Source organism: Molossus molossus, unplaced genomic scaffold, assembly GCF_014108415.1.
Source record: "Molossus molossus isolate mMolMol1 unplaced genomic scaffold, mMolMol1.p scaffold_m16_p_12, whole genome shotgun sequence".
NCBI lineage: Eukaryota > Metazoa > Chordata > Mammalia > Chiroptera > Molossidae > Molossus > Molossus molossus.
In genome coordinates, this window is record NW_023425347.1 from 71,050,578 (window position 1) to 71,071,393 (window position 20,816).

Sequence of the window (20,816 nt, forward strand, 5' to 3'; positions counted from 1 at the left end):
CATTATTTGCAGATGACATGATATTATACATAGAAAACCCTAAAGACTCCATCAAAAATCTACTAGACTTAATAAATGAATTTGGCAAAGTAGCAGGATACAAAATTAACGTCAAGAAATTGACGGCATTCTTACACACCAATGATGAACTCACAGAAAGAGAAACTGAAAAAACACTCCCATTTACCATTGCGGCAAAAAAGTTAAGATACCTAGGAATAAACTTAACCAAAGAAGTAAAGGACCTATTTGCAGAAAACTACAGGACATTGAAAAAAGAAATAGAGGAAGATATAAAAAAGTGGAAGCACATTCCTTGTTCATAGATTGGAAGAATTAACATCATTAAAATGTCCATACTACCCAATGCAATCCCCATCAAAATACCAATGACATATTTCATAGAACTAGAACAAATACTTCAGAAGTTCATATGGAACCAAAAAAGACCCCGAATAGCCGCAACAATCTTGAAAAAGAAGGACAAAGTAAGTGGGATCACAATACCAGATATCAGGTTATACTACAAAGCTACTGTAATCAAAATAGCCTGGTACGGGCACAAAAACAGGCATATAGACCAGTGGAACAGAACAAAGGACCCAGAAATGGACCCAAGACATTATGCTCAATATTCGACAAAGGAGGCAAGAACATACAATGGAGTAAAGACATCCTCTTTAATAAATGGTGTTGCTCAGTTTTGCTCAGCGGTTAGAGCATCGGCCTGTGGTTCAGAGAGACCCGGGTTCGGTTCCCACTAAGGGCATGTACCTCGGTTGCAGTTTGTCCCTGGCCCTGGTTGGGTTGTGCGGGTAGCAGCCACTTGATGTGTCCCTTTCACGTTGATGTCTCTCTCTCTCTCTCTCTCTCTCTCTCTCTCCCTCCCTCCCTCCCTCCCTCCCTCCCTCCCACTCTATCGGAACAAAAAATGGAAAAATATCTTCAGGTGAAGATAAATAAATAAATAAATAAATGGTGTTGGGAAAATTGGACAGCTACATGCAAAATAATGAAACTAGACCATCAACTCATACCATACACAAAAATAAACTCAAAATGGATAAAAGACTTAAATGTGACCTGTGACTCCATAAAAATTCTAGAAAAAAATGTAGGCAACAAAATTTCGGACATCATACAAAGCAGAATTTTTACTGATAAATCACATAAGGCAACAGAAACAAAGGAACAAATGAACACATGGGACTACATCAAACTCAAAAGCTTCAGCACAGCAAAAGAAATAACCATCAAAATGGAAAGGCTACCTACTGTATGGGAGAGCATAATTGCCAATGATACATCAGATAAGGGGTTAATTTCCAAAATATATAGAGTACTCATACAACTCAACAAAAGGAAGACAAAGAACCCGATTATAAAATGGGCAGAGTTGCTGAATAGACACCTTTCCAAACAGGACATACAAATGGCCAAGAGACATATGAAGAAATGCTCAACATAACTAATCATCAGAGAGATTAAAACAACAGTGAGGTATCACCTCACACCTGTCAGAATGGCTGCCATCAACAAATCATCAAAGAAGTGTTGGTGAGGGTGTGGAGAAAAGGGGACTTTAGTACACTTCTGGTGGGAATGCAGACCGGTGCAGCCACTATGGAAAACACTATGGTGTTACCTCAAAAAATTAAAAATTGAATTCTCATTTGACCCAGTGATCCCACTTCTAGAGATATACCCTAAGAAGCCTGAAACACCAATCAGAAAGAATATATGTACCCCATGTTCATAGCAGCACTATTTACAATAGCCAAGATCTGGAAACAGCCCAAGGTCCATCAGTAGATGAATGGATAACAAAGCTGTGGTACATATACACAATGGAGTACAATGCAGCTGTAAGAAAGAAAGATCTTTTATTCTTTGAGACGACACAGAAGGACCTGGAAAGTATTATCCTAAGCAAAACAAGCCAAGCAAAAACAAATACCACGTGATCTTACTTATTTATGGAATATAATGAACATAATAGTCTGAGGAATAGAGTAGACCCAGAGATGTGGAAGTAGGGTACAGACTGACAACCCTCAGAAGAGGGGGTGGTGGGGGGACAGAAGAGATCAACCACAGAACTTATATGCATGTATGCATCACCAATGGACATGGAAAACAAAGCTGGGGATGGAGTGGGGGGATGGGGAGGAGGGTGTCGATGGGGTAAAAAAGGAGAAACATCTGTAACAAAAAATGAAATAAAATAAATAATGCTAAAAAAAAAAAAAAAAAAAAGAAAGAAAGAACGATTATAAGCAAACAGTTACCCTGATCACAATTGCTTTTTCAAAGTTTATTCTGGACCTGGCTCGTTTGGCTCAGTGGTTAAAGCATCAGCCCGCGGACCAGAGAGTCCCGGGTTCGGTTCCTGCTAAGGGCATGTATCTCGGTTGCAGTTTGGCCCCGTTTGGGATCGTGTGGGTGACAGTCACTCGATGTGTCTCTCTCACATCAATGTTTCTCTCTCTCTTCCTCCCTCTCTCCCTCCCACTCTATCTGAAGATAAATGCAAAAAAAAAGTCCTTTGGTGAGGATAAAAAAAAAAGTAAGTTTGTTCTGGCTGCAATGTACGCTTCCTTATTGCAGTGTACATAAACTTCTTTCTAGCACAGCCAGCATGGCTCAGTGGATTGAGTGTCATCCCATGGACTGAGAGGTACTGGTTCCATTCCTGTCAGGGCACATGCCTGGGTTGTGGGCTTGATCCTCAGTGGGGAGGGGGGGTGCACTCTCACATCGATGTTTCTAACTCTCTCTTCCTCTCTCTCAAAAAATCAGTAAAAACATTTAAAACAAAAAACTTTCTGCCTTTGTGCCTTTCCTTATTTTCTTTACTCCACCCAGAAGGGCTACTGCCCTCTCCTCATACTTACTATCTTTCAGTATCCAGTTGAGGTCCCATTTCTCCTGTAAAATGTTCTCCAGTTATTTTAGAGTCCTTTACTTACTCCCTTCTCTGAAACCCTAGGAATGGTACCACACAGTTTAGTCCTTATTTGTTTCACGTGTGTTTTATGTTCCTAAGCAGATTGTAAGTTCCTTGAGGATAAGGAATGTTTCATATGTATGTGAATAAAAGACATGTTAAACACAAACATATGTTGTTTGGTCTCTTTCTATTTTGTTTTTCAGAGTAGGACCAGATTATGAGCAGCAGTCCTTTAAATTAATTTATCATCATGATGGCTAATGAGGGCTGTCCCAAAGCTGGTGATAGTCCTTTTTCATCAAATAACCATGCCCAACTCATCTTGGCCCAGATCAATAAAATGAGGAATGGACAGCATTTCTGTGATGTGCAGCTACAGGTTGGGAAGGAAACTTTTAAAGTTCATCGGCTGGTTCTGGCTGCCAGTAGTCCTTACTTTGCAGCTTTGTTCACTGGAGGAATGAAAGAGTCCTCAAAAGATGTCATACAGATTCTAGGAATTGAAGCTGGAATATTTCGAATACTTCTAGATTTCATTTACACAGGTATGTTAAGTGAGCCTATAGCTTTAAGTGAAGAATGACGCAATCACTCATGTACTGCTATGGAAATATAAATTGATGTTGCTTATATGGAAAGTAATTCGATAGTTTATTATTATGAGCCTTTGAAATGTTTGTATCTTTTGACCCTGTATTTCTTTTCTAGGAATACTAAGGAAATAGTGATACAGGCAAACATTTATGTACCAGGGTATTTATTGTAACATTATTCATAATAGTATATAATTGATACAATGTAATTGTTTTTTGGTAGGTTATATGCTTAAATAAATTATGGTACATATATAATGGAATGTTTTTTAGTTCTCATAAATGATTTAAATATATATTCTCATGGAAGAATGTTTGTAATAAATAAAGAAAATCTGGATATAAATACCGACTCTTTTATTCTCACTGGAGGACATGTTTCCATTTTTGTTCAGATAGAGTGGGAGGGAGAGAGAGGAAGAGAGAGAGAGAGCAACATCGATGTGAAAGGGACACATCGAGTGGCTGCCTCCCACACGACCCCAACTAGGCCTGGGGACAAACTGCAACCAAGGCATGTGCCCTTGACCAGAATCGAACCTGCAACTCATTGGTCCGCAGGTTGACGCTCCAACCGCTGAGCCAAACCGGCCAGGGCCAACTCATTTTTGTTTAAAAAAAATAATTGGTGTGTATTTGTGCATAAGAAAAAGACCAAGCTCTGGCCGGTTTGGCTCAGCGGTTAGAGCGTCGGCCTGTGGTCCGGAGAGACCCGGGTTCAGTTCCCACTAAGGGCATGTATCTCGGTTGCAGTTTGTCCCCGGCCCTGGTTGGTCGTGCGGGTGGCAGCCACTCGATGTGTCCCTTCACGTCGATGTTTCTCTCACTCTCTCTCTCTTTCCTCTCTCTCCCTCCCACTCTATCTGTACAAAAAATGGAAAAATATCCTCGGGTGAGGATAAAAAAAGAAAAAGACCAGAATATTGGTGTTTACCTCTAGATGATGGAATATGGAAGATTTTTATTTTTCTCTTTTTTTTTTGTTTTTCCCTGAAAATAGTACAATCAACATATATGATTTTAATCAAAACTTTTACTTTTAAAATATTTTAGAAGAGTTTTGATGATATTAGGAAATCCACGTAAAAACTATAAAGTTTTGCCCTGGCCAGTTTGGCTCAGCGGTTAGAGCGTCAGCCTGCGGTTCAAGACAGACCCGGGTTCGGTTCCCACTAAGGGTGCATACCTTGGTTGCAGTTTGTCCCTGGCCCTGGTTGGGTTGTGTGGGGGTGGCAGGCACTCGATATGTCCCTTTCACGTCAATGTTTCTCTCTCTCTCTGTTCCTCTCTCTCCCTCCCACTGAACAACAACAACAACAAAATGGAAAAATGTCCTCAGGTGAGGATAAAAAATAAAAAAAAAAACTACAAAGTTTTAATCTTATGTAATATGTAACATAAATAAATATACATGGAAAGAAGGTTTGAAAGAAATATAACAAAGTGTTAATAGTGTATGTATATGGGGAAGTGTGTGATTTTAATATTTTTATACTTTTCTGTCTTAAAGTTTTTTTCTGTAGTGAATACATATTACTCTTATAATCAAGAAAAAAAGTTTGAAAACAAAGACTGTCTGGTCTAATTTTGAGAATACACCATGCTCTCCTTAAAGGAGATAATTATGTGGCCTGATAAAGTGTTACTTATTTAATGCATCATGTTTAAACCTGGAAAATAACAAAAGGTAATTTTTCTTTGTGTTGTTTTATATTTCTTTTTGGAAATTTTCAGAAAGTAACTCTTAATTGGAGGATTGTAAAAATGACTCTTTTATCTACTGAAAACAATGCAGCTCTGCCTGTTGGCTAATGTACAAATTAACATTGAGAGGTTCTTAATCTCACTTTTCTACTTCATAAATACCTCTGCTCATATTTGCAAGGTAGAAATTAACAAAGATTAATCCAATGGAATTAGTGTTGAGTTATATAAAAACGGAGAAATGCCACAAACTGTCTACTCCACCTCTGTTATCTGATAGTAGCAAGAAGAGATACTTAGTGAAAGAAAATGTTCATGGCATTATTGCCATATTGCTAGAGATTAGCACTCCATCAAAGAAATAAAAAGTGGCCCTGCCCAGCCAGTGTGGCTTAGTGGCAAGAGGTCACTGGTTCGAACACACCCAGGTTGTGGGCCCAATCCCCAGTTGGGGCATGCAGGAGGCAGCTAGTCTATGTTCTCTCTCATTAATGTTTCTGTCTCTCCCTCTCCCTTTCTCTCTCTCTAAAAATCAATAAAGAAAAAAAAACTTTTTTTTAAAGTGTCCCCACCCTTATGGCTCAGTGGTTGAGCATCAACCCATGCACTAACTGAGTCATTCATTCATTTAAAACAAAATTTTTGAGCACCTAATGTGGGCTAGACATTGGGAATACAGAAGGGGCAATCCTTGCCCCAGCAGACTTTATAAATCTAATTGTAAATACAAATTTTAGGCCAATAGTTAAGTGGAGTGAATGGGAATAAAAGGGATAAAAGGAAAGTAAAAAATTGGATGGGGAGCTTATCCTTATTAGGAATAAGAATTATAGTGGTGGGGTTTTTTTTCCCTTTAAAATATAATTGACTATTTGATGTCCTCCCAAAATCACTATATGAAAGTGAAGCCTTCTGGAAAGAGAATGGTATATAGTTACTTAAAAGTTAACTATTAATAGCTTCTCATATGTTGCAGATTCTTGGTTATACCTAATATTAAAATTAACATTTGTATGGCACTTTATCATAATTGGAGATAGAGACCCTGTCTTATCTTCCCCAGTGCCTAAGTAAATGTTAGATGCACATAGCCTTATGTTAAAAACATGGACTTTGGTGTTAATCCCTATCCTCAACTCACTTAAGCATGTGACTTGATAACAAGTTACTTAAACTTTCTGATTCTGCTTTCTTAATACCAAAAAAAAAAAAAAACCTGGCCCATGTGGCTCAGTGGTTGAGTATCAACCCATGCACCAAGAGGTCGCCGGTTCAATTCCCAGTCAGGGCATATGCCCAAGTTGTGGGCCTGATCCTCAACTGGGGGCATGCAGGAGCCTGCCATTCGATGTTCTCTCTCATCGATGTTTCTATCTCTCCTACCCCCTTCCTCTCTCTAACATCAATAAAGACAAACCCGAACCAAAAAACAAAATACACACCAAAAAAACACTATATGGAGTTGTAATCAGGGTTAAATGAATGTATAAAGCAATTAATGCTGTGTCTGTTTCACTGTAAATGTTCCATAAATATGTGTTTTTATCATTTAAGTTTTGTGCTCTTTACACAAATCCTTTGTTGCTTTTTTATTTAGCTATTAGTGGAATCAAATATAATGCTTTTTGAATATAAGTCAAATGTTTGTTTTTATTTTACTATACTGGTGATTTTGTCTCTCTGTTTTCCTAGGCATAGTGAACATAAGTGTGAATAATGTCCAGGAGTTGATTGTTGCTGCAGACATGCTACAATTGACTGAAGTTGTTAATATTTGTTGTGAATTTCTGAAAGGACAAATTGATCCACTGAACTGCATTGGGATCTTTCAGTTCTCTGAGCAAATTGCCTGCCATGACCTTTTGGAATTCACAGAAAACTACATTCACGTCCATTTCTTGGAGGTTCAGAGTGGGGAAGAGTTCCTGGCACTTACAAAAGATCAGTTGATCAAAATTTTGCGAAGTGAAGAGCTTAGCATTGAGGATGAATACCAGGTCTTCTTAGCTGCAATGCAATGGATTCTCAAAGATCTGGGAAAAAGAAAAAAATATGTGGTGGAAGTGCTAGACCCAATTCGATTTCCTTTATTACCTCCTCAGAGGCTTTTAAAGTATATAGAAGGTAATTTTTTGTTGCATATCAAACTAGTCAATTAATTACCAGTGGCTTATCCTCTGTTTGAATTGTGATAGTGTTTTTATTTTTCAGTTCAATAGCAGACATTTATTGAACAATTACTGTATGCAAGATACAGACTTTTGTTTTTGTGGATAGACCATAGTATCTTCATATTTCTACCTTTATTTTAACAAAATCCTATTTACCTTTCTTTTTTTTTAAATCCTCACCCGAGGACACTTTTGCATTTATCTTCAGATAGAGCGGCAGGGAGAGAGGGAGGATGAGAGAAACATCGGTGTGAGAGACATATCTACTGGTTGCCATCTGCATTACCCCAACTGGGGCCGGGGCCTAACCACAAGGAGGTACGTGCCCTTAGCGGGAACCGAACCCGGGACTCTCTGGTCCATGGGTCAATGCTTCAACCTCTGAGCCAAACCAGCCAGGGCCTATTTACCTTTCTTGAGATTAAATACCAATGGAGATGAGAGTTATAGATAGAATTACTGACTGAGCTGAAATACTGCTGTTTTTGGCAATACTAATTATTTCAGTGTAAGATTTCCTCTTGCCACTTTTTAAAAGTCAGCATAACCTAACATTTGAGGAAAATGCATATTCTAAAAACAAAAACAAAACTCAATAAATTCTGCAAGTCCTCTCATTATAAAGAAAATTAAATATTGATATGATATCCTAGCTCTTAAGTAACCTTTGAATCATCTTTATGTTTTAAACTTTGAAAATACTTTTCAACCATAGTATAAATTAGTTTTTATCTTTATATTAGAAAAATGATAATATTTAAATTTATTTTTTAAACTACTTTAGACCTGGTTTCAAGATTTGAAGTTTTTACTTTTGTCCTGCACTGAAACTTTAGGATGTGACTGAATTATAAATGATCTTATTGATTAAATATACTATTAGAATGAAAGGTATAATTTTGTGAAGTAACTATATTTAATTTGGATTTTTATTTTCTTCTCCACTGTAACTTAACAATGTTAACAGGATTTTGTAGGTTTTCTGAGTGATATCTTGTTTTAATTTATGTATAATCAATTCTTGTTATCATATTCTATAAAGTTGCCACGAACACTGAATTGGCAAATACTAAACAGTTGTTCCTAGGGAAAATATGGGGTAAATTATTTTGTTTGTTTGTTTGTTAATCCTCACCTGAGGATACTTTTCCATTGGTTTTCAAATAGAGTGGAAGGAAGGGAGGGAGAGAGAAACATCACTGTGAGAGAGACACATCCATTGGTGCCTTGACCAGAATGGAACCTGCAACCTTTTGGTCCCTGGGCCGATGTTCTAAGTGTGAGCCAAACTGACCAGGGCTCACCAAGTACTGTTTTCAAGAAAGGCTCATGATTATTGTATTTCCTGAATTCTTTTCATATTTGAGAATTTCTGCCTGATGTTTTATTAGTTTAACAGCAGTTCGCATGGGCATAATATTCTTTTTGTTGTTGTTGTTCATTCTCACCCAAGAATATTTTTTTCCATGGATTTTTAGAGAGAGTGGAAAGGAGGGAGGAAGGGGGCAAGAAGGAGAAAGAGAAGCATTGGTGTGAGAGACACATTGATTGACCCCCTCCCAGAGGTGCCCAACCAGGGTGGGGATCAAGCCTGCAACCCAGGTATGTGCCCCTGACTGGGAACCAAACCTGTGACCCTTAGTTGCTTGGGCCGATGCTCTTAATCACTGAGCCACACCAACCAGGACAAGATTCTTAAGTTATAATGATACTCCTCCCTGTTCCCCCTCAAACTTTGTAAGGCATAGTTTGTTTTTTTTAAATGCCTGTCTTTTTCTGCTTGGATGCCTAAAGAATTCTCTTTCATTACTCTTTTTTCTTTTTCTCCAAAAGATTTATTTGTGTCAATTCATATAAATGATTAACACCCAGACGTACTTTTGAACTATGAAAAGTGTCTCATAGTTTTAAAACCCAGCTCTCCTTACATTTTTTTAAGGGAAGTTCCCTATTTTATTTATTTATCCTCACCCAAGGATATGTTTTTATTGATTTTAGAGAGAGAGGAAGAGGGGGATAGACAGAGAGAGAGAGAGAGAGAAACAACATCGATCAGTTGCATCCTATATGCAACCGGCAATCTTTGGTGTACAGGATGAAGCTCCAACCAACTGAGCCACCCTGCCAGGGCTCTCCTTGCTTATTTATTAATTAGTAATAACTGATTAATTATTTCAGGAAGAAGTATAAAGCTAAATATAGTTTCTGAAATATGCTAAAATTAGTAGGAAATGATAATGGCATTTTATTTTTTTCATTCTTAATTTGTATGTTTGTCTTTTTTTTTCCCTCACCCGAGGACATTTTTCTATTTCTTGTTCAGGTAGAGTGGGAGGGAGAGAGAGAAACATCGACGTGAAAGGGACACATCGAGTGGCTGCCACCCACGCCAACCAGGGCCAGGGATGAACTGCAACTGAGGTACGCGCCCTTAGCGGGAACCGAACCCGGGTCTCTTCGGACCGCAGGCCAATGCTCTAACCGCTGAGCCAAACTGGCCAGGGCTAAAAGTTTGTCATTTTTCATATGACTATATCATACACCCTTTCCTTTTAAAGGTTCAATTTTAATTTCATTTAAAGAAAATTTTTGTGTATGAAATTTCTGAATACTTTTAATTTTTTATTTCAGAGTTTTCATCTTTTTTTTTTTTTTTTATCCTCATTCGAGGACATTTTTCCATTTTTTGGTTCAGATAGAGTGGGAGGGAGAGGAAGAGAGAGAGAGAGAGAAACATCGACGTGAAAGGGACAATCGGGTGGCTGCCACCCGCACGACCCAACCAGGGCTGGGGACAAACCACAACCAAGGTACACGCCCTTAGCGGAACCGAACCTGGGTCTCTCTGGACCGCAGGCCGATGCTTTAACTGCTGAGCCAAACCAGCCAGGGCAGTTTTTATCCTTTTATTGAAACTTCTTTGTCTTTTATATTTATCATCTTCTAATGTTAAAATATTTGTCTTGCCCTGGCCGGTTTGGCTCACCGGTTAGAGGATCTGCCTATGGTCCCGAGAGACCCCAGTTCGGTTCCCGCTAAGGGCTTGTACCTCGGTTGGAGTTTGTCCCTGGCCCTTGTTGGGTTCTGCGGGTGGTAGCCACTCCTTGTGTCCCTTTCATGTCGATGTTTCTCTGTCTCTCTCTCTCTCTTTCTCTCTCCCCCTCCCACTCTATCTGAACAAAAAAATGGAAAAATGTCCTCAGGTAAGGATAGAAAAAAATAAAATATTTTGTCTTTTGCCACATTCACAGTTGATTTCTCAAGTCTTCACTCAAAATTGCTGATATGATTTTTAGTCATATCTATTGTGTTTCTTGTTTCTAATTTATTAAATCTGCAATACTGTTATTTCAGTTCTCAACTTTGTTTCCTTATCAATGCATCTCATTCTGTCCTAGAGCTCTTTTTTGTAGGATCTGTATTTTTTTATTTTTTCTGTCATCATTTATCTCCCAATACCCTCTTCCATCTCCACCCCCACCCCCACCCCCACCGTCACCACATTGTTGTCTGTGTCCATGAGTTCTTTCTCTCTCTTTTTTCTTCTTTTTCCGGTATTGGCTCAGTCCTTCCACAGGATCTGTATTCTTAATAATTCTATCCTGTGAAACATTTATGGGGAAGTCTGTTTCCATTTGTGGCTGTTTTCTTCCAGACAAAATTCTTCAATCTCTTTCTCTTTTTTTTCCTGGGATATATTTTAATAACTGTATTGCTATTCTTTGATATATTGCTCATGCTTAACTTGAGCAACTCCATGCAAACCTGTTTGCCCTAATAATGTAAGAACTAATTCTTCTTGACACCCTTTCTACCTTAGTTTAGCTACTATGTTTCTCCTATATAAAATTTGAGAGCTTTGTGTTCTGTTCTCACCATTTCTTTGTAGCCTGAGGCATAAGGGTGATGGAAGAATAGAGGTTTGTTAAGGCTGAGGTCCTTCCTTAGGGACCTAGGCTCTGAGCTCTTTCTTATGAGATCCTAATACGATTTTGTTTCAGGGCCTACTTAACTCAGCCAAGGATGTGTCTCACATAGACTTTGGCTAGCAACATGCTCTCTTAGATGGCAAACCCTGGTGACCCTCTCTGCCTTTACTGATGGTCCTCTAAGGAATTTTCCTTTTAATGGTTTTGTTCTTTGACTTCTCAGTTTGGCTCAATCAACCTCTCCCCAAATTATTAGTTATTAGTAAGAATTCTTAAGATTTTTGTTAGTTGACCTTCTTTCCTGAGTACTGCTTCTAGGATGTAGGGACAAGCCTTGGGACAGTCTCTTGTTAGCATATATGTTAGCCTTTGTGCAAATTTGAAAATAGTGCTCTTTTAGGGTATATTAGAGCTTGCCAAGTGGGATACAGGTTAATTTTCATCCCCAATTCACCTCCTCAGCTAAGCACCATTGAGCAGGAAAAACCTATGCAATCATACTCAAAGTCTTTCTAGGAGATGGATTTCATCCCAACACATCTGTTGTTTCTTGCTTTCACTATCATTTTTTTAAGTTTATGACATAGTTTTATATCCTTTTGTCATTAGGTTCTGTGTATAGAACTTTGGGCTACTTTCTTTATTTTTTCATTTTGTTAGATAATTGTAAGTCTTTTTTCACCTTGCCATCTTTATGTAGATATCCTCATACATGCATTTTCAAATTGCCCATTATGAAGCATTTAGAAAATTTTTATTTATTGATTTTAGAGAGCGGAAGGAAGGGAGAGAGAGAAAAAGAGAAAGAAACATCGATTTGTGCCCTGGCTGGTGTGGCTCAATTGGTTGAGCATTGTCCCATGCACTGATGGTCACTGGTTCGATTCCCAGTCAGGGCACATGTCCAGGTTGTAGGTTCAATACCCAGTTGGAGCGCATATGGGAGGCAACCAATCAATGTTTCTCTCTCACATTTATGTTTCTTGTTCTCTTTCTCTCTCTCTGTCTCTTTCTCGCTCCCTCTCCCTTCCTCTCTCTCTAAAATATCAATAAAAACATTTTAAAAATAAAAAGAGCTCGGCTGATGTGGCTCAATAGTTGAGTGTCGACCCATGCACCCAGAGGTTGCTGGTTCGATTCCCAGTCAGGGCACATGCCCAGGTTGTGGGCCCGATCCCCAGTTGGGGGCATGCAGGAGGCAGCCAATCAATGTTCTCTCTCATTGTTTCTTTTTTTTTCTTTTTTAATCCTCACCCAAGGATATTTTTATATTTATTCTCAGACATAGTGGGAAGGAGGGAGAGTGAGAGAGAAAGAAAGAGAAACATTGATGTGAGAGAAATACATCAATTGGTTGCCACCCACATGACCCCAACTGGGGCCAGGGATGAACCGCAACCGACATACGTGCCCTTGGCTGGAATCGAACCCAAGACCCTGGTCTGTGGGCTGACACTCTAACCGCTGAGCCAAACTACCAGGGATCATCCAAGTTACTCTCTCTCTCCCTCTCCCCTTCACTCCCTCTGAAAATCAATAAAGAAAAAGAAACATCAATTTGTTGTTCCACTTATTTATGCATTCATTGGTTGATTCTTGTATGTGCCCTGATGGGGCATAGAAACCCCAACCTTGGCCTGCTCAGTATGGCTCTGTTGGTTGGGCATTGTCCCGTGCACCAGAATGTTACCAGTTTGATTCCTGGTCAGGATACATGCCCAGGTTATGGGCTTGATTCCCTGTAAGGGACGTGCAGGAGATAGCTCATTGATGTTATGCTCTCACATTGATGTTTCTCTCCCTCTCCCTTCCTCTCTCTATAAATCAATTAAAATATTTTTTTTAAAGAAAGAGCCCACATCCTTGGTGTATTGGGATGATGCTCTAACCAACTGAGCTACCTGGCCAGAGCCATGAAGCATATTTTTAAAAACAATCTTTGATTTAAGGAAAGTCTACTTTTTAGTAGCAATGAAAAAATAATACTTGGTATTGTAGGAAACGAACACCATTGTTTAATCAGTGTTTATTTTTTTATTGTTAAATGTGTTTTATCTTCATGTAAGCATGTCTTTTCAATGTTATCTAAACATTGCTTTAGGAGTATCTGATTTTAATCTTCGTGTTGCATTGCAAACACTTTTGAAAGAGTACTGTGAGGTATGCAAATCTCCCAAAGAGAACAAGTTTTGTAGTTTTCTGCAGACATCTAAGGTTCGACCTCGGAAGAAAGCAAGAAAGTACCTGTATGCAGTAGGTGAGAACCTTTTATTTATTTACATATTTTTCTTTCTTTTCTTTTATTAGAGTGACATTGGTTAATCAAATTATATAGGTTTCAGGTGTACAGTTCTATAATCATAGGTGAGAGCCTTTATTTATATACTTATTTATTTGTTAATCCTCACCCAAGGATTTTTTTCCATTGATTTTTAAGGAGAGTGAAAGAGGGAGGGAAGGAGAGAGGGGGAGAGAGAAACATCGATGTGAGAGAGAAAAACCAATTGGTTGCCGCCCACATGACCCCAAACAGGACCAGGGATCAAACCTGCAACCCAGATACATGCCCTTGACCAGAATGGAACCCTTGACCCTTCAGTCCAAGGACTGACGCTCTTAAGAGGTGAGCCAAACTGGCCAGGGCATAGGTGAGAATCTTTTAAAAAGTAACAGAAATTATTTTTATTTTCAGGGTCAAAACTTTTTAATATTTTGTTGTACATGTCAGAATATTCAGTTGTGTCAAATAAACATTTAATTTTGCATAAAAGCTACAGATTTATAAATTGTGGTTATGTAATACAGTGAACACATCTAAAAATAAAATAGCTGCTCCTTTGACATCTATTATTCTGTGATCTAAGTATTTGGGTTCTTAGATTGTTCAATTATTGTCAATAGCTGACTAAAGAAATATTACTTTAAAAATTGCAAATTTGAAGTCTAGTGAAAAATAAGGAAAATAAACTTCAAAAATATTAACTGTTCACAGTGTCTTAGATGGTCATTAGGGATGATAGGAACCAGTGGTCTCCAAAGTGTGGGTGTGCAGGATAATCCATAGACATATCAGATGATCATATTAAAATCTCTTCGTTTTTATTCTTAATTGTTTTTTTATTCCTCATCCAAGGATATTTTTCCATTTATCAGTAGATAGAGTGGGAAGGAGGGAGAAAGACAGAGAGAAACATTGATGTGATAGAGCCACATCGACTGGTTGCCTCCTGTACGACCCGACCAGGGCCGGGACGAACCGCAACTGAGGTACGTGCCCTTGATCAAAACTGAACCCAGGACTCTTTGGTCTGCCGGCCGATGCTCTAACTGCTAAATCAAACTGCCTGGGGTTCTTTGTTTTTATTTTTAAAAAGCATTAAACAGCCCTGGCTGGTTTGGCTCGGTGGTTAGAGTGTCAGCCTGAGGTCCAGAGAGCCGGGTTCGGTTCCCGCTAACGGCGCGTACTCGGTTGCAGTTTGTCCCCGGCCCTGGTTGGTTGTGTGGTGGCAGCCACTTGATGTGTCCCTTTCGCGTCAATGTTTCCCTCTCTCTCTCTTCCTCTCTCTCCCTCCCACTCTATCTGAACAAAAAATGGAAAAATGTCCTTGGGTGAGAATAAAAGAAAAAGCATTAAACAAATATTTTATATATTTATATTAACAGATCATTTTGACTTATATAGATGATATAATTTATATATAAATGATTTCTGTATAATTTTATATGTATGTAATTATATGTATAATTTTATGTATGCTGTGATATATATAATTTTTGAGTGCATGCTAAACTTTTTTTTTCCTTTATTGATGTTAGAAACAGAGAGGAAGGGAGAGAGAGAGAGAGAAACATCGATGAGAGAGAGCATCGGTTGGCCGCCTCCTGCATGCCCTTCACTGGGAATCAGCCCACAAACTGGGCATGTGCCCTGACTGTGAATTGAACCAGAGACCTCTTGGTGCATGGGTCGATGCTCAACCACTGAGCCACACTGGCCGGGCCATGCTAAACTTTTTAAATGATGAGATGTGCAGTTAAACCAGAATTTCAACTCACTATTTTTAATTGAAAGGGACACTAATAGAAGTTGTAATGAAACTTTTTAACTAGACAGATAACCACCTCCTAGATTTATGTTTTATCAAATATTCTATTATAACCAAGACCAGATAGTAGAACACTGGTTAACTCATTTTATTTAAGCCATAATCTTTCAGGACTTACCACACTTAAGAATAATATCTGTATATATGGCAGGCTCTAAAGCATTTATTCCTTGCTGTGGAATAATTATACCAAATCTCTAGATGTAGAAGGCTAGATTTTTCTCCTTACTACCATTTCCGTATTTAGCGGTGAGGGATTTGCTGTGTTCTTCCTTTCCTTCCTTTGTTCAGGTGGATATACTCGGTTGCAGGGGGGTCGTTGGAGTGATAGCAGAGCACTCAGCTGTGTAGAACGTTTTGACACCTTTAGCCAGTACTGGACCACTGTATCTTCGCTTCATCAAGCTCGATGTGGGCTAGGAGTAGCAGTTCTGGGAGGGATGGTCTACGCTATTGGAGGTAATGAGGAAATAGTCTTATTTTCCTTATTTATTCTCTAGCTATAAGTTGGCTGAATTCTTATATGCTTTATATATATTATGAGGTGCTATGGGGTATACATAGATACTGTTGTGCATAATAAATATTTATTGAATAAATGAGTAAAAGAAAGAAAAAGGAAACAAGATATTGAATATTTCAGAATAGAGGGATACTGTGACTTATCACAAGGCAGAATACTTAAGTTTTTCTTTAAAATTGATTTTTAGAGAGAGAAAGGGAAACATGGATTTGTTGTTTCACTTATTGATGCTTTGATTGGTTGATCCTTATATATGCCCTGACCAAGGATCAAACTCATAATGTTGGCATATTGGGACCACACTCTAACCAACTGAGCTAACCGGGCCAGGACCTTAGATTTGGTTTGAATGAAAAGTTGTTCATAAAATGTGACACTAAAATTTAGGTTGACATTTATGATAGAAAATTTTAGATTATAAAAGCTGCATTACAAATCATTTTTAATTAACCAAGTTATCTGGACATTGAGATATATATAAAACAAGTCCACTAGACCTTAGGATTATTTCTTTTTTTTTATCCTCACCTGAGGACATTTTTGCATTTATCTTCAGGTAGAGCAGGAGGGAGAGAGGGAGGAAGAGAGAGAGAGAAACATCAATGTGAGAGAGACACATTGAGTGGTTGCCACCCACACGACCCCAACCGGGGCCTGGGACAAACCACAACCGAGGTACGTGCCCTTAGCGGGAACCGAACCCAGGATGCTTTAACCGCTGAGTCAAACTGGCCAGGGCAGGGATATATTTCTTGATTGAAATCATTGTGTTTTCTGAAACTATTATTGTGAATTATCAAAAGATTAATGAATAAAATTAAAGGAAATTTGAATATTGGAGGGAAATAATCAGAGAAGGATCTAAAGAGAAGTAAATACTAACACTTTTGTTTTAGTTAATTTTAAATAGAAAGGAAAGGAGAGAAAGCGAAACATTGATTTGTTTTTCCACTTATTTATGCATTCATTGGTTGATTCTTTTATGTGCCCTGACTGGGGATTGAACCGGCAACCTTGGCCTAGCGGGATGATGTTCTAACCAACTGAGCTACTGGCTAGGGCTAATACTAACACTTTTAGTATCAATATTTACCTCTGGATAATTTTTCTTTTTAAAAATATTTGTATTGATTTTTTTTTTTTTGATGGAGAGAGAGAAACATCAATGAGAGAACATTAATCAGCTGCTTCCTGCATGCCCCCTTATGGGGGTCAAGCCTGCATCCGGGGCCTATGCCCTGACCAGGAATTGAACCAGTGACCTCTTGGTACATGGGACAATGCTCAATCCACTGAGCCACACCGGCTGGGCTGGATAATTTGTCTTTATAGCAACAGGCTGAGTTAGATCATCTCTAACCCTTACAGCTAATCTTTTTGCTTTATTTCTATGGGTATTCTAAAACACTACAAGTTATATATCAAAGTTTTTATTATCTTTTGACTATGATACTGTCAGTTTAAAATAAGAGAGCTGTAAGGGAATATTTTTTAAATTTATTTTTTGGAGAGAACATAATTGTCATTCTAAAACTTCATTAAATCAATAAATATCATGGTGCATCTGAAAATCCCGAAAAAGAAATGAGAGTTTTGCCTGGCTGGTGTGGCCCATTGACCCATGCACCAAGAGGTCACAGGTTCGATACCCGGTCAGGGCACATGCCCAGGTTGTGGGCCCGATTCCCAGTGGGGGGTATGCAGGAGGTGACCAATCGATGTTCTCTCTCATCAATGTTTCTATCTCCCTCTCCCTTCCTCTCTCTCTAAAAAGAAATGAGAATTTTAAGCAATAACTTTGTCAACATAAGGACTGTAACTTTTTTTTTTTCTTTATTGACTTTAGAGAGAGAGGAAGGGAGAGGGAGAGAGAGATAGAAACATAGATGAGAGAGAATGTTGATTGGCCGCCTCATGCATGCCCCCCACTGGGAATTTGGCCCACAACCTGGGCATGGGCCCTGACCGGGAATCAAACCAGGACCTCTCAGTCCATGGGATGATACTCAGTCAATTGAGCCGCACCGGCTGGGCTCTAAATACTATTTTTTAATTAACATATAATTCACATACCATAAAATTCATCATTTTGAGTATACAGTTCTGTGGTTTTTAGTATGTTCACAGAGCTGTACACCACTAATTCCAGAACATTTTCATCATTGCAAAAAGTCAATGGGAAATTTTATGTCAGTGTAGGGAACTGTTTACTAGTCATGTTCTCAGACTCCAACTAAAGGTCAACCTTGTAAAGCAAGCCTTTCTAACAATAGGCAGTCTCAGGCGTGCTATGTTAATTCTTTTGTGCACAGTAGGAGTTTTGTATACATTCAGAATTCTAAGCCCTCATAAAATTACATGTGCTGCAAATATCTTTTCTACTCTGCTGCTTCACTTTTCACTGTTTCTATGCTATCATTTTTTTTTAATCCTCACCCAAGGATATGTTTGGTTTTTTTTAATCCTCACCCGAGGATATTTTTTCTTCTTATCTTCAGACAGAGTGGGAAGGAGAGGCAGGGAGAGAAAGGGAGAGAGAAACATTGACATGAGCCCTGGCCAGTTTGGCTCAACGGTTAGAGCGTCGGCCTGCAGTCCGGAGAAACATTGACATGAGAGGGACACATCGACTGGTTGCCTCCTGCACAGCCCAGACTAGAGCCGGGGACAAACTGCAACTAAGGTACGTGCCCTTGGCCGGAATCGAACCCGAGACTCATTAGTCCTCCGGCTGACGCTCTACCGCTGAGCCAAACGGACCAGGACCGAGGATATGTTTTTAATTATTTTAGAGGAGTGGAGGGCAGAGAGAGAAACATTAATGTATGAGAGAAACATGGATTGGCTGCTTCCCATTCTCAATCTCACCGGGGATCAAACCCATGTGCTCTGACCAGGAATTGAACTAGCAGCTTTTCAGTGCATGGATGATGCTCCAACCCACTGAGCCACACTGGCTAGGGCTTTTTATGGTATTTTTGGATAAACAAATAACCTTAATTTTAATGTAGCCAACTCTATTATTTTTTTTCCCTTTCTGGTCAGTGTTTCTTGCTTTATTATTATAGCTCTATTTTTTTTTTTTATCCTCACCCGAGGACATTTATCCATTTTTTGTTCAGATAGAGTAGGAGGGAGAGAGAGAAACATCGACGTGAAAGGAACACATCAAGTGGCTGCCACCCACACAACCCAACCAGAGCTGGGGACAAACTGCAACCGATGTACATGCCCTCAGCGGGAACCAAACCCGGGTCTCTCCGGACCGCAGGCCGATGCTCTAACTGCTGAGCCAAACTGGCCAGGGCATAGTTTCTCATTCTTTTCTGGAAGTACTTGGCTAATCTAGGCCCTTTGTACTTCCCATGTAAATTTTAATATCAGTTCGTTTTTAAAATAATACTTTATGATTCCACTTATATGAAGTACTTAGTCAAAATCATAAAGACAATGTATTACGGTGATTGCCAGGGTTTGGGGGAGAGGAAAATAGGGAGTTTTTGTTTAATAGGTAGAGAATTTCTGTTTGACAAGATTAAAAGAATTATGGGATGGGAGGTTGTGATGGTTGCACCACAATGTGAATGTATTTAACATTACTGAACTAGACACTTAAAATAGTTAAGATAGTAAATTTTATGTTGTGTTAAGTGTAACATAATTAAAAAAAAGTTTTTAAAAAATTATGATACTCCCTGTCTGACAATCTCAGTGGTTAGAGTATTGGCCTAACCACCGGAGGGTTGTGGTTTCAATTCCTGGTCAAGGGCATGTACCTGGGTTTCAGGTTCGATCTCCGGCCCCTGTCGTGGCATGTGCAGGAGGCAACCAGTCTCGATGGGTCTCTCACCTCAGTTTTTCTCTCTCTCTCCCCTCTCTCTTCCCCCCGCCCTCCTCCCTTTCACTCTCTCTAAAACAATTGGTTTTTTTTGTTGTTTTTTCTTTACCGATTTTAGAGAGAGAGGAAATGTGAGGGAGAGAGAGATAGAGACATCAATGAGAGAATATCGACTGGCTGCCTCCTGCATGCCCCCACTGGGCATCAGGCCCACAACCTGGGCATGTGTCCTGACTGGGAATTGAACTAGCTACCTTTTGGTGCATTGGGTGATGCTCAACCACTGAGCCACACAGGCCGGACAAAAACATTTTTTTAATTAAAAAAAAAGTTGGTGCCTGGCCAGTTTGGCTCAGCGGTTGGAGCGTCAGCCTGTGGACCAGAGAGTCCCAGGTTTGGTTCCCACTAAGGGCACCTACTTTGGTTGCAGTTTGTCCCCGCCCCGTTGGGGTCATGTGGATGGCAACCACCTGATGTGTCTCTCTCACATCACTGTTTCTCTCTCTCTCTTCCCCCCTTCTCTCCTGCTCTATCTGAAGATAAATGCAAAAATGTCCTCTGGTGAGGATAAAAAAAAAAGTTGGGATTATATTATATGTATAAATCAGTTTGGGGATAATTATCCTTACATTGACTCTTCTAATTCATGAACATGCTACATCTCTTCACTTATTTAAATATTCCTTAATTAAAAGTTTTATTTAAGTAAAGTTTATAAAATGTAACCATAGAGAGCTGTACAATCTTTAATTAGATTTACTCCTAGGTATAGCATATTTTTAAAAATATCTTTTTGTTGTTGTTGTTAATCCTCACCTTAGGATATTTTTCCATTGATTTTTTTTTTTTTTAAGTTAGTGTGGAAGGGAGGGCCCTAGGGGGGGAGAGAGAGAGAGAGAGAGACATTGATGTAAGAAAGACACATCGATCAGTTGCCTCCCTCATGACTGCAACCAAGGCTCAAACATACAACCCAGGTATGTGCCCTTGACCAGGAATTGA

General features: G+C 39.1%; 1 protein-coding gene across 11 annotated transcripts in view; it reads left to right on the forward strand.

Moving 5' to 3' along the window:
• The first annotated feature begins 3,136 nt into the window (after nt 1-3,136).
• LOC118626411 (intracisternal A particle-promoted polypeptide) overlaps nt 3,137-20,816 on the forward strand; it is a 40,539-nt gene continuing 22,859 nt past the window's right edge. For 9 of the 11 annotated variants that reach the window (XM_036256088.1, XM_036256089.1, XM_036256087.1 and 6 more), the window contains exons 1-4: nt 3,137-3,495; nt 6,940-7,371; nt 13,449-13,604; nt 15,745-15,912. In XM_036256088.1, coding sequence (XP_036111981.1) covers nt 3,201-3,495; nt 6,940-7,371; nt 13,449-13,604; nt 15,745-15,912 — 1,051 coding nt within the window. In that variant the 5' untranslated portion in view covers nt 3,137-3,200. Of the gene's footprint in view, nt 3,496-5,053; nt 5,231-6,939; nt 7,372-13,448; nt 13,605-15,744; nt 15,913-20,816 lie in introns of all 11 variants that reach the window. The other 2 variants (XM_036256091.1, XM_036256090.1) reach the window with 2 other exon arrangements.